At 40.0% G+C, this 13,957-nt stretch overlaps 1 protein-coding gene across 1 annotated transcript in view; it reads right to left on the minus strand.

Annotated features, from left to right (window-relative positions):
* The window catches only part of LOC120529937 (otoconin-90-like), a 54,057-nt gene extending 41,866 nt beyond the window's left edge, over positions 1–12,191 (minus strand). Inside the window, exons 1-3 of the mRNA XM_039754145.1 lie at positions 12,139–12,191; positions 8,132–8,151; positions 2,359–2,533 (exon numbers count right to left, since the gene is read on the minus strand). Coding sequence (XP_039610079.1) covers positions 2,359–2,533; positions 8,132–8,151; positions 12,139–12,191 — 248 coding nt within the window. The remainder of the gene's footprint in view (positions 1–2,358; positions 2,534–8,131; positions 8,152–12,138) is intronic.
* Between the last annotated feature and the right edge of the window lie 1,766 nt (positions 12,192–13,957).

The raw sequence follows: 13,957 nt of genomic DNA on the forward strand, positions 1-13,957 counted from the left end.
CATGTTTGTCGCTGACTGCTGTGGCAGACGGTCAGGGCCCTTAACCGGCCGGAATGCCCTGACCATGGAGGACTGGTGGAGCGAGTATTTTCAAGGCCGTTTTTCCCCCAGACTGACAGAGGGCAGATCCCCTTGGCTTCCAGCAGAACCACGAGTTATGTGCATGGAAGCTCAACCCTGCTGGGGCTTGTGGCCACCGCCAGGGGGTACCTGGATGCTTCCAGGGCCCTTTAAAAATCCACCCCTCAATGGTTGAGTCAGGAAAGAGTGGATGAAACTCTTTAGGAGGAGTGTATGGACTGTGTTTCTTTTAAATAAACTGTGTGCTGTGTGGCAATTAGTGTCCTGCTTGACTGTGTTGGGGCAAGGGCATCTGTACGTGCCCTTAGGCATCACACTGCACTAAGATTAGCAGGAAGAAAATCCTAGCGTGACTGCAGAAAACATCTTGCATCACCCCAGTCCCAAAGGTATCACATCCTAATTAGCTGAATGACTTCCGGCCTGTCGCTCTATTGTCACATGTGATGAAGACCATGGAGCGGCTGCCGCCTCACCAACTGAGGCCACAGGTCCATCACGCCCTCGACCCTCTGCAGTTTGCATACCAGGAGAAGGTGGGAGCGGAGGATGCCATCATTTACATGCTACACCGATCCCTCTCCCACTTGGACAGAGGCAGTGGTGCTGTAAGAATTATGTTTCTGGACTTCTCTAGCACCTTCAACACCATCCAACCTCTGCTCCTTAGGGACAAGCTGACTGAGATGGGAGTAAATTCATACCAGGTGCCATGGATCGTGGACTATCTTACAGACAGACCTCAGTATGTGCATCTCGGGAACTGCAGGTCTAATATGGTGGTTAGCAACACAGGAGCACCGCAGGGGACTGGACTTTCTCCGGTCCTGTTCAGCCAACATACATCGGACTTCCAATACAACTCGGAGTCCTGCCATGTGCAAATGTTCGCTGACGACACTGCTATCGTGGGTTGCATCAAGAGGAGTATATCCACCTAATGAAGGACTTTGTTAAATGGTGCGACTCAAACCACCTACACCTGAACACCAGCAAAACCAAGGAGCTGGTTGGTGGATTTTAGGAGGCCCAGGCCCCTCATGGACCCTGTGATCATCAGAGGTGACTGTGTAGAGGGTGCAGACTTATAAATACCTGGGAGTGCAGCTGGATGATAAACTGGCCTGGACTGCCAATACTGATGCTCTGTGCAAGAGAGGACAGAGCCGACTGTACTTCCTTAGAAGGCTGGCGTCCTTCAACATCTGCAATAAGATGCTGCAGATGTTCTATCAGGCGGTTGTGGCGAGCGCCCCTTCTACGTGGTGGTGTGCTGGGGAGGCAGCATAAAGAAGAGGGACGCCTCACACCTGGACAGACTGGTGAGGAAGGCAGGCTCTATTGTAGGCACGGAGCTGGACAGTTTGACATCCGTGGCAGAGCGACAGGCTGAGCAGACTCCTGTCAATCATGGAGAATCCACTGAACAGGATCATCTCCAGACAGAGGAGCAGCTTCAGCGACAGACTGCTGTCACCGTCCTGCTCCACTGACAGACTGAGGAGACCCCACACTATGCGACTCTTCAGTTCCACCCTGGGGGAGGTAAACATTAACATTATACAAAGTTATTGTCTGTTATACCTGCATTGTTATCACTCTTTAATTTAATATTATTCTTTATCAGTATGCTGCTGCTGGAGTATGGGAATTTCCCCTTGCAGATTAATAAAGTATCATCTATCTATCTAGAAAATAAATTGACAAACATGGGAAACACAATCCGGTGCCCTAACCCTGTTTCCCTGCCTCAGTTCCACATATCATTGGAAGTTTGCTGGGAAATTACCATCACCAGAGTCCTTAAGATGTCCCATGTGTGTGTGTGTGTGACAGCTTATGGTCTCGATGGTGTCTGATGATGGTAATTTCCCAGGGCTCAGAAGTAGACGTTAGATGTGGCAGAAGAAAGAATGTTGAGATGGATGTGTGGAGTTACAAGAAAAGGACAGAATAAGAAATGAGACCATCCGAGATACAAGAAATGTGAGAGAGAAGTATAAGAAGGTACAGGAAAGTAGGTTGGACATGTGATGAGGACAGTAAAGATGTGGGCAAAGGAGTGATGAGAATGGAAGTCCAGGGGAAGAGAAAGTGAGGGAGGCCAAAGCAGAGGTGGATGGATAAAGGAAAAGAACATCCGAAGGAAAAAGGGTCTGACTGAGGAGGAGGAGGAGGTGCAAGGCCGAGCTGTATGGAGAAGGTTAGTCCAGCACATCGACCCCATATAGAAAAGGAAAAAGAAAAAAAAAAGGAAGAAGTCTCAAACTGTTTTACCTGTCGATGGCATCAATAGGGTTGTCTTCCTCTTCATATCTACAAGAACATCCGTAGTCTTCCAGATCACTAGGGCACAATCCGGTCTCACACTTAAGTTTGTTCATAAAATTAAAGAGTATTGGAAAGTTGTCAAACACCGTCTGGAGCCATGTGAATCGAATCCCAAGGCAACCTAAGACAGAAATAATAGCAGTTAAAAGTTTCATTGGAGACCAAACTCAAATGATGGTGATACACCATCTGTTGGAATGACACATACATATCTCTCTGTTATATGTCATTTCATATAGGAATCTTAAAATCAGTGTTAATGTTTTTGATGCAAAATCTGTTGGCATGAAAAATGCCAGGCATTTTATTAGTACAAATGTTTCTGATGCACCATCTGTTGGAATGGAAATTGCAATGTATATTTTCTGTTATATGCCATTTGGCATGGGATCCGTAAAAAGCATATGAATGTTTGAAGCACCATCTGTTGGAATGACATATTCATGGTATAGTATTACTGCTGTTTAGGTAGTTAGGTAGAATGCCCAGAGGGGATTGGGTGGTCTCGTGGCCTGGAACTCCTGCAGATTTTTTTTTTTTTTTCTCCAGCCGTCTGGAGTTTGTTTTCTGTTTTTTCTGTTCACCCTGGCCATCGGACCTTATTCCTTTTCTATGTTAACATGTTGTTTTATTTTAATTTCTTATTTTGTCTTTTATTTTTCTTTTCTTCATTATGTAAAGCACTTGGAGCTACTTTTTGTATGAAAATGTGCTATATAAATAAATGTTGTTGTTGTTTGTGATGCACCATTGGTTGGAATGGCATAGGCAATTCATATGTTTCTGCTATATGCTATTTAGTACGGGATTCATAAAAGTAGTGGGAGTGTTTCTGATGCACCTTCTGTTGGAATGACATTTGTAAGGTATTTTGTTATCACTAATGCTTATAATGCACCATCAGTTGGAATAGCTTATGCAAATCATATGTCTCTGTTTTATACCATTTGGTACAGGATTCATAAAAGCAGTGTGAATGTTTCTGATGCGCCTTTTGTTGGAATGACATTTGCAAGGTATTTTATTATTACTAATGTTTGAGATGCACCATCAGTTGGAATGGCTTATGCAAAACATATGTCTCTGTTATATGTCATTTGGTATAGGATTCATAAAATAATGCACCTTCCGTTGGCATGACAACAATGCATTTTATTACTATCTGAGGTGTGCCATCTGTTGGAATGACATTAATGTTAGATGCCATTTTGTATGTAGTACTGGAGTGTTGTACTGTGTTAGCCATTATGAATGTAGTGAGAATTCAAGCAACTAAACTAAAAAAATTACAATATGCAAGCTTTCGAAGCAACTCAGGCCTGTTCTTCAGGCAAGATGTAACTACATTATGCCTCGAAAGCTTGCATATTGTAATCTTTTTAGTAATAAAAGGTGTCATTCTGCCATTTTGTATGAAATTTGTAAAAGCAGTGTTAATATTTTTGATGCTGGACTGACAAATGTAATGTATTGCATTACTACAAATGTTTGTGATGCACCATCTGTTGGAATCAAAGAGACACAGCAACCTGCACAGACACCCAGAAACCTGTCCTTTTATTAAGTTGAATTACATAACATAACCTCACTTTCTAAAATCCATTTCAAGGTTGTGATAACCAGTTGCTCATCCCAGCATCACACGGTGCAAGGGAGGACTCAACCCTAGGAGGACTCTGTCCCGGCCAAATAGAACTGCACTAACATTACACACAAATTATTGTAGGAAAACTGGAACACTGGACGGAAAACCTACACAGACAGGGAGAGTATATTGCAAGTAGAAACGGATCAGGTGCAGGGTTCAAACTCAGGATTTTGGATCCTCGCAGCATCAGTGCTAACTGCTGCACCACCATACACTGCTTGTTAGTGAAGTAATAATTAGTATTTCACATCAAAAGTAACAAAAGAAAATTTGGACTAAGCTGAGAAGACACCACAGAATAAGGCATCTTGGCTTTTGTTTTGGAGGTAAACACAATTTTTCAACCCAGCTCTTTTAAATGTAGGAAAGCTAATCGTGGAGTAGAAAAGAGAAAAGGCGCCATTACAGATCAATGTTCACAACAACAGTCAGGGTCCTTGCTGATATTTTTGGGAAAATATGATTCAACCTGTCAGGCTAGTTTAAGTGCAAGAAAACTAAATATGGAATAGAATTAGAAAATCAGGCCCATCATCTACTCAGATTACATGGCTGCTTGTTTTATCTGACAAATGCTCAATAAAGATTTGATCACAAATAAAAAAGAAAATGACCGAGCTGCCAGAATCGAGATTGCTAACTCTGCTGACACACACCCATTTATTTAACATTTTATAATTTCATTTAAAGAGTTAAAATAATTTGGATGTCATCTCTCCTATGGACTAGAATGTAATGCAGGACTGGGCATGTGGAGCCACTGCAGCTTAGTGGCCAATAATCAGATTTGTTTTTGGGCCCCACATTCTGTATGCATTTTATAAAGTAAAATATTAATGAGAGTACAAAAGCTGCATGTATGGGCATGGGTGCCAACTCATTATTAACATTGCTGGTGTGAGGTGGGGGGGATTACCAGCAATTACAACAATGACAATAATAATCTACTATATAATATAACACTCTATCTGTCTGTATGTGGGTATTCTGCCTGTCCGAGCAATCTGATTGGTCAGTTTAGCTTTGGTGTGATTGGCCCAATTATGATGCTAAAATTCACATCATCCGAAGATTTACTTATTTTATAGTGGGGACCCCAGGAACACACCAAGCCTTGGCCTGGCATGACACACACTTGCAAACAGAGATACTGTTAGTGCCACAAAATTTGGATGTGAGCGTCAGTAGGCTTTGCGCCCCAGGAACCAATTTACCCGAACTATGTCAGTAATTATTTACCTCTGTAATGCTGACCTTTCCTATCATAAAATATGTCATTACAATTGCAATTAACGAAAAGAAGTCATAATTAATTGCAGAATTACAGTATTTGAGGGTTCCTCTAGAGAGGCCCTTGACCCTGTGTTAGGATATAGTGGGTTGGAAAATGACTGACTGACTGACTCTAGGGGGCTTCTTTCTCTTGCACAGTTTGGCTCAAAAATGAATCGGCACATCATCATCTCATAACAGGCTTAACTTTCAAGTTTGGTATTTTTCCATCCAGTCATTTTAGCTCTAGACCAGTGGTCTCAAACTACCGTCCTGGGCCGCAGTGGCTGCAGGTTTTCATTCTAACACTTTTCTTAATTAGTGACCTGTTTTAATTTCTTTTGAATTAATTTTAATGGACATGCCCTTGAAGACTCAAACCCAATAATTGTTTCTTTTTCCTTAATTAGCAGCCAAATATTAATGAGATACAAAATGAGCCAAAAACAACTGGTGTCCATCATAAAGAAACATAAAGAAAGATGAAGGTCTCAGGAATGTTGATGTGCTCAGGTCCACACACCATTTGACCAGTCCTCTTAGAAAAGAGAAAATCAGCAATTTCCGTCTGCTATTGCACAATGAGAGCTGCAACAAGCCATGGAATTAAAGAACGGTTTTAATTAACGACAAGACTCGGCGCCTAGTTAAGCAACTGGTTGGAGTGAAATTGGTTGGGGTTTGAAGCCCTGACTTAGTTGGTCTTCTGTTGGCTCCCTCACTTCACATTTCAGTTCTGTTTGAGTGATTCAGGGGAACAAATCTTAGAAAACAAGTCAATTCCACCCGGGGGAGTAAATGCTAACATTAATTTTATTTTAATTTTTTTCATTTTTATTACTATTTAATTTAATATTGTTTCTTTGTATCAGTATACTGCTGCTGGATTATGTGAATTTCCCCTTGGGATTAATAAAGTATCTATCTATCTATCTATCTATCTATCTATCTATCTATCTATCTATCTATCTATCTATCTATCTATCTATCTATCTATCTATCTATCTATCTAATTAAAATAAAAGGAAAAGGAGTTAATTAGCAGCAAAAACTGGTCACCAATTAAGAAAAGAGTTAGAATGAAAACCTGCAGCCACTGCGGCCCTCCAGGTTGGGAGTTTGAGACCACTGCTCTACACATTAGATGGACACACATCCATCATCGAGATATCGATGTTTTCAGTATCAGGAAACCCTAAAACATCGAGATCAGTCGTAAACCGGAGATCAAAATTTTGACTCCTCCACCATAGACGATAGGATTATGGTGGGTGAGGGCGCAAAGCAATAACAATGAAATACATTATTCAAATAAAGAAAAAAATCGGGAGTGGTCTCCCCTCGACTTTCTCATATATTCAGATATGGGGATGGATATTTGAGGAGTAAACTGCAAGACAATGATTATATTTTTACATTATGTACATTAAAGAACTATCATCAACAAAACAAATCAAATTAATAATATCTTGAACAATTATTATAAAAGTAAAGTTGAATAAATCGCAGCTGTATAAATAATGGAAATAGCTCAAAAGTTGATAGAAATCTACGTTTTGTACCTAATACTTGTATGTATGCAAAATTTGGTTGACCTAAGTGAAGCGTACTCAACTTATCGTGTTTACACACACACAAACACAAACAGAAGGACACACAGACATATTTCCAAAAATGGTATTTTTTGGACTCAGTTAGGGCTAAAACGTCGAGATTCATCAATATCTCGACATCAAATACATTTTTGGACGATTCCAATACACTCCCTATGAGAAAGTAAATCGGACTCAGGGCATTCTAAAATGTCGAGATTTACCAAAACCTTGAGGTCAAATTTTTGGACAATTACAATACTTTCCTTACGATAAAATAAATCGGACTTAGGGTGGTCTAAAATGTCGAGATTCATCAAAATCTTAAGGTCAGATTTTTACATTACTTTGTATATGAAAAAGTAAAAAGTACACACAGTGTAACAAAACCCATACATATAAAGGACCTCCCCAGTTCTTCAATGGAGATAATAAACTACAACACAGCACAGCAAACAATAAACACTAACAACAATGTCCAAAACAGTCCAGAATAACTGGAGGCAGTTGAAGATGGATGACTGGGAGTTGTGCACAGCTCTCTGAATCAATGTAAAGTTTTGTCCTACCAGTTTCCTAATGCAGTGTGGGGTTTGAGGAGATTGCGTGCGCTCCCTCGGACGAAGACGTGTCCAGTCAGTATGAACTCACACGGACAGGCAGGCACAGGGCAGAACTAAATAGGTCAAAAGACAGGGACTGTAATCCAAGTAGTACAATTGGTTACATTTCTTTTATTTTTTCCAATTGGACCACAGGTGGGTGAAGTGACTTGCTTAGGGTCACAGACTGTCAGTGACGGCTTTTGAACCCACAACCATAGAGTTTGAGGTCCAGAGCCTTACCCACTGTGCCACACTGCCTGCTTTCATAGCCTCAAACCATCCATACCGGATAGAATATTCATTCATCTGTGCCCTCTGCCAACTACATGGGTCCCTTCTGCCAGGCAAACAACCTTCGAGCTCCAGTCCGAAAGCCAGTGCACCCCTACCGTCCCTTCCCATGGATTTTAATTATCTGATGCCAATGTTAATTAGAGGCCCCTGCACTTTGTTCTTGAACATTTCCTTTAGATACCCAAGAAATTAAAGGGAAACTCAAACATTGTAACACAATATTACAAAGAAGTAAACAAATAAAACTAAAATGCCCACTTACTAATTAGTGATTCCGGGTTTTGCAAACTGGTGGACTCATTTCTCACAAAGGTGTGATTTGCAGAAGCTAGGAAGAAACAAAAAAAACAGCTTAGATGGGAATATGGCAGGAACCACCACTTTATTCCAGAACTGTTTCATTTGAGAACCTGACCCGTAATTATTTTTAATATCTTGAAAAAGATTGGAATTAATATGCAAAACACAGCATTCTCAAAACTTCCACTTTGGGGTTACAGGTGTCCAAAATCAATCCCAGTGGCATCAAGTGCAAGGTGGGTAAACCAATCTTGGAAGGGGTGCCAGTCCATCACAGAGTGCATCCATGTGCACACCCAAACTCACATGGGGCCAGTTTAGGATCTGCTTGTCCTGTGGAGTGGGTTAGTTAAGCTGGGCCATCAGGAGAAAAATCAGGGAGAACATGGAAACCTGACACGTCAACATCAAGGCTTTGAATCTGGGAGGCCGCCAATTACTATCCCACCATTATATCCTGGCTTCAGAAGTGGGTCCTGCTAGTCCTGTCCTGGTCCAGATACACTCTTTTTTTTTTTGTGATCTTGCACCTTCACGACCTCCACTTCAGAAGCGGCCATCCACCTGAAGCTAAGCCTGTTTGGGCCCAGCCAGCACTTATATAGGAGACCAACAAGGAAAAGCGTGGGCTACTGCTGGAAGAGGTGTTGGTGAGGCCAGCAGGGGGTGCTAACCCAGTGGTCCGATTGTGGATCCCCCAGTGCAGTGATGGGGACACTGGGCTGTTAAAATTGCTCCATCTTTCGGATGAGACGTAAAACTGATGTCCTGACTCTCTCTGCGGTCATAAAAGGTCCCTGGGCCTCCTTCATAAATAGCAGGGTGTATCCCCATGTCCAGGCTAAATTTTTCTGGCCCCCTAATCATCCTATGTCTCTAATTAGTGATCTCTCATACCACTTGTGTGGTGGGCGTACTGGCATGAAAATGGCTGCCATCACATCATTCAGGTGGGTGCTACACATTTGTTGCAGTTGAATTGGTTCCCCACCAACTGAAGCACCATGCGTATTGAAGAAAGCACTATGCAAATGTTAAGAAATATTATTATGATTAATAACAATAATAATCTCTCTATTACATATAAAAAAAAATGAAGACTTTTTAGCCTTGGACAAGACGTTACTATTTCAGAGAGATACTGTACTTTCACGTCCCACGAGACAACAACATTTATTTATATAGCACATTTTCATGCAAAAAAAATGTAGCTCAAAGTACTTTACATAGTGAAGAATAGAAGAATAAAAGACACAGTTAGAAAATAAAATAAGTCAGCATTAATTAACATCGAATAAGAGTAAGGTCCAATGGCCAGGGTGGACAGAAAAACAAAAAAACTCCAGACGGCTGGAGAATAAAATAAAATCTGTAGGGATTCCAGACCATGAGACCGCCCAGTCCCCTCTGGGCATTCTACCTCACATAAATGATCAGCCCTCTTTGGATTTAGGGTTCTCACGGAAGGACTTGATGATGATGGTCACGTGGACTTCTGGCTTTTAGTCCATCAATATTGGAGCATCATGATGCTTTGAGACGAGACTTTGTGCCAAGTGATTTCACCACGCCCGGGGCCAGAAATAAAAGACAAAGTGTAGATGGCAAAGTAGAAAGTCGTAAAGAATTCAAAAATGTTGACGCGATACACATGTAGAGCAAGTTAGAAATAATGGAAGTACGAAAATTCAAAAGTCTCAGAAAATGATAGTAAAGATCACATTAACGCAAACAAATGGAAATTATTACTCGATGAAATAACGGAACAGCGAAAAGAGATCGAATATATTGTTTGGATTTAAACTTTAAGTCAGAGACTTGTAGATCGTCTAATTCATGTTGCCATCAGGGAAAAGTAGTGTTTCTTCCCAGTGAAGAGGCATATCCGTGAGAATTAAAAGATTTGTTGCTTGGTGAAAGTGAAATCCCGTGAGAGAAAATTTCAAGCCCCGTGAGACAAGAGCTTATAGAAAGAGGTTTGGAAAAGTCCTGCTCACATCTAAAACATTTACAACCACGCACGCGGTTCAATTATCTCTCATTTGTGTGAATGCTAGTGTCAGACACGGTTCGTGTAGAGAGAAAGAAATGATATTCACTCACGGGCAGTTATACATTCCGTTGTCACGTTGTAATTCTAAACACGGAATCAAAATTCAATGCGATTTTAACGCAAAGGTAAAAGCGAAAAAAGAGATCGAATATATGGACACAGGTGATATGACAGAAGTGTGCCGCACGAGATGCAGATCATGTGACACGGCAGCAGAAGCAGCAGTAAGCCAGCAGCTGATCGAGCAAAGAGAAGGTAAAAAAATAAAACTGTATTTGTTTCCTATTACATCACCATTTAAGAGGAGGTTTCGGAGGAGCGACCGCGTCTCCTTGGGGTGCGTTCAGCCCCCCTCTTCACAACGCGAATGGCAGAGATGTGAAGTGACTGGCGCGTAGCGCAGGCCGGGTGTGGGCGAGCAAAGCCCCCTAGTATATTAAAAAAACAACAACATTGTAATTCCCCACTATGCTAAACAAGTTTCAAAAATTGTTTGAACCAATTCATTTATGTGCGCCCCACAATTTTATTTAGTCACATACAAGCATGAAAATTGTGGTTAAAGAAAAAATTATGTTTTGCTTTTTAGTAGATATATAACTAAAGTAAATAAAATCGTTTTACTTACATTTTTTTTTTCATATATCTTATTTTTTGACTACGGAATCAAAATTCAATGTGATATTGATGAAAAGGTAAACGCGAAACGAGATCAAATATATGGACACAGGTGATATGACAGAAGTATGTAGATAGTGTAAGGCTTTAAACTTGAAGTCGGAGACTTGTAGATCGTCTAATTCGTGTTGCCATCAGGGAAAAGTAGTGAAGAGACGTATCCGCGAGAATTAAAAGATTTGTTGTTTGGTGAAAGTGAAATTCACATATGTGAGCGGCAAGAGACACGAAGAGGCTGGCGCGTACCGCAGGCCGGGGGGGTTGGTGAGTGAAGTGAGCAGGGGGCAAAGCCCCCTAGTAATAATAATATTCTAACTGTCAACTGTTCATTATCTGACCTATCAATCCAGACTTCTTTGCAGAGGGATACCCAACCAGGAGCACAAAGCTCTGGATGAACAAACTGTGAGTAGTGAGGAAAGCACTGTGTAAATGTGAAGAAATCTTATTATAATGAATAATAATAATAATAATAATATTATAATTGTGAACTGTTTATTATCTGACCTTTCAATCCATACATGTTTGCAGAGGGATAAACTACAAGGAACGCAAAGCTCTGGATGAGCAAACTGTGAAAAGTAGGTAGTGAGGAAAGCACTATGTAAATGTGAAGAAATCTTATTATAATGAAGAATAATAATAATAAATAATAATAATAATATTATAATTGTGAACTGTTCATTATCTGACCTTTCAATCCATACATGTTTGCAGTGGGATAAACTACCAGCAGCACAAAGATCTGGATGAGCAAACTGTGAAAGTGAGTAGTGAGGAAAGCATTATGTAAATGTGAAGAAATCTTACTATAATGAATAATAATAATATTATAATTGAGAAATATTCATTCTCCTAAGGAGGTCCTCCAGGCACGTCCCGATTGGCAGGGTTTGGGATCCTGTGACAGGCCTAAGACACTCTAGAAGGATTATGTCTCTTGGCTTGCTTGCCGTGATGACCCTCACCAGAGAATGTGGTTGAGAAGACACGACGAGATAAGACAATAATGCACACTACAGTCTATCAAACGTGACAGCGTTATGTCTTCTACCTTACAAACCATAATGTAGTCAGAACCAGAAGGAACCTTCTTCACTTTGTACAGTAGCATTGTGTCCTCTGCTCCTTACTATGCCAGTCACTACCCAGCCATCTACCCATCAGCCCATTTTTTCTACTACAAACAACATTTTTTAGACTATTATGTTCTTTTTTTTACTCTCGATGGATTCATATGAGATATTTAATTTTGCCCTTAAAGACTCTTTTGCGTACCCTCACCTTGTGGCCTGTACCACATAAACCTCCAATGGCATCTTTCCATAGGGGGACATCCTGGTTCCCAAACAGCAGTTGTTCAAATTGCTCTTTAGAATGACATTACAGTGATGATGATGATGATGATAATATTAATGCCACCAAGATCTACAGAACTATAAAAACATCATAGAATAAGGGTCACTTACCAACTTGGAATATAAACGGTATTAATACGAACAGAAACATCTTCATCTTTGTTTTCTAAAAAAAGAACACAAAGTACGCTTTTTAATCAAAGTTTCCAAATTAAAAGTTTATTTGCAAAACACTGCCTTACCCATTATAGCCAAATAAAGAATAGTGACTGTAATGTTGTGACCAAATGCAATGGAGAATACTGACAATGACAAGTTTTACGAGGCCACTAAATTGACAACGAAACTTTCATAAAATGAGGTTATAAGCAAAGGAATAAAAAATCATTTTGACTGACCTTCAAATAAATACTCCACTCAAAAATGATATTTCTTATATGTTGCCTACTATTATTCGCATGTTGTTAAGAGAGAACATACAGGATAAAGATTTTGATGTAACACGTGTCCGTGGTGACCAACACGGGTCAAAAGCAAACAAAATCAAAAAGTCACTTGACTTATGTGACAATATTCACAGGCCAAGTCGTGCAGTCACATACTCACAGTGTCGCAAAGGCAGGGGTTTTTACCAAAACGCTCTCGTGAACGACAACAGAAAGCACTGAAACACAGCTGAACAATTAAAATGAAGGGCTGACCCATAGCATTCATTGGTCAGGAGTCCAGGCCAGTAACAGCAGTGCTCACTGGCTAACACGATGCTTCATGTGACATTAACAGAGCAACGGGGAACGAGAGGCGAGTACAATTCCAGATTTAAAGCAAGTAAAGACATTACTGAGGGCAGAATTGTACACGTAGTCGTGAATATCTGAGGTGCGTCAGCAGGCGGAAGAGCAAATCACAAGTGCAGATAAATAACCCATGAAGACAGGAATCTCGAGCGACAAAAGAGGAGGCGCATCAACTGAAAATGTGATTATACCCATGAGGCTTTACACCGCTTGTTTATGATGTGCTGGGACAACTCAGGAAGTGCACATTTAACAAAATCATGCGTTTGGAATAATTTGAGCATACAACTGGATAACTGACATGGGGATTATAAGATTGTTTTTCGATGGATGCTTTCACATAGATAGATAGATAGATAGAAAGGCACTATATGATAGATAGATAGATAGATAGATAGATAGATAGATAGATAGAAAGGCACTATATGATAGATAGATAGATAGATAGTGCCTTTCATTACTATCTATCTATTATATAGTGCCTTTCTATCTATCTATCTATCTATCTATCTATCTATCTATCTATCTATCTATCTATCTATCTATCTATCTATCATATAGTGCCTTTCATTATATCTATCTACTGTATTTATTATATAGTGCCTTTCATTTCTTTTTATCTATTTATCCTAAATATATTTCATTGTGTTCATAAATGGAAATAAAGATAGCTATTCACAATTAAAACATTTTTTTTATCAGATTCATTTTTCAGACCAGTGTCTTCTGTTTTCAATTTCATGTTATATAGCGACCTTTACTGAGTGCAGGCAGAGGATGCTGTCACTAGTTCTCGGGCTTAACACAAATAAATATATAATAATTTTACTGATTACTAATTATGGAATGATGACATATGCATGCATTTGTTTAGACAAATAGGAAAGCAAAGTGACTATCATCAATGTCAATGTCAATTTATTTATATGGCACATTTAAAAAACATAG

Source organism: Polypterus senegalus, chromosome 5 (genome assembly GCF_016835505.1).
Source record: "Polypterus senegalus isolate Bchr_013 chromosome 5, ASM1683550v1, whole genome shotgun sequence".
NCBI classification, from domain to species: Eukaryota; Metazoa; Chordata; class Cladistia; order Polypteriformes; family Polypteridae; genus Polypterus; species Polypterus senegalus.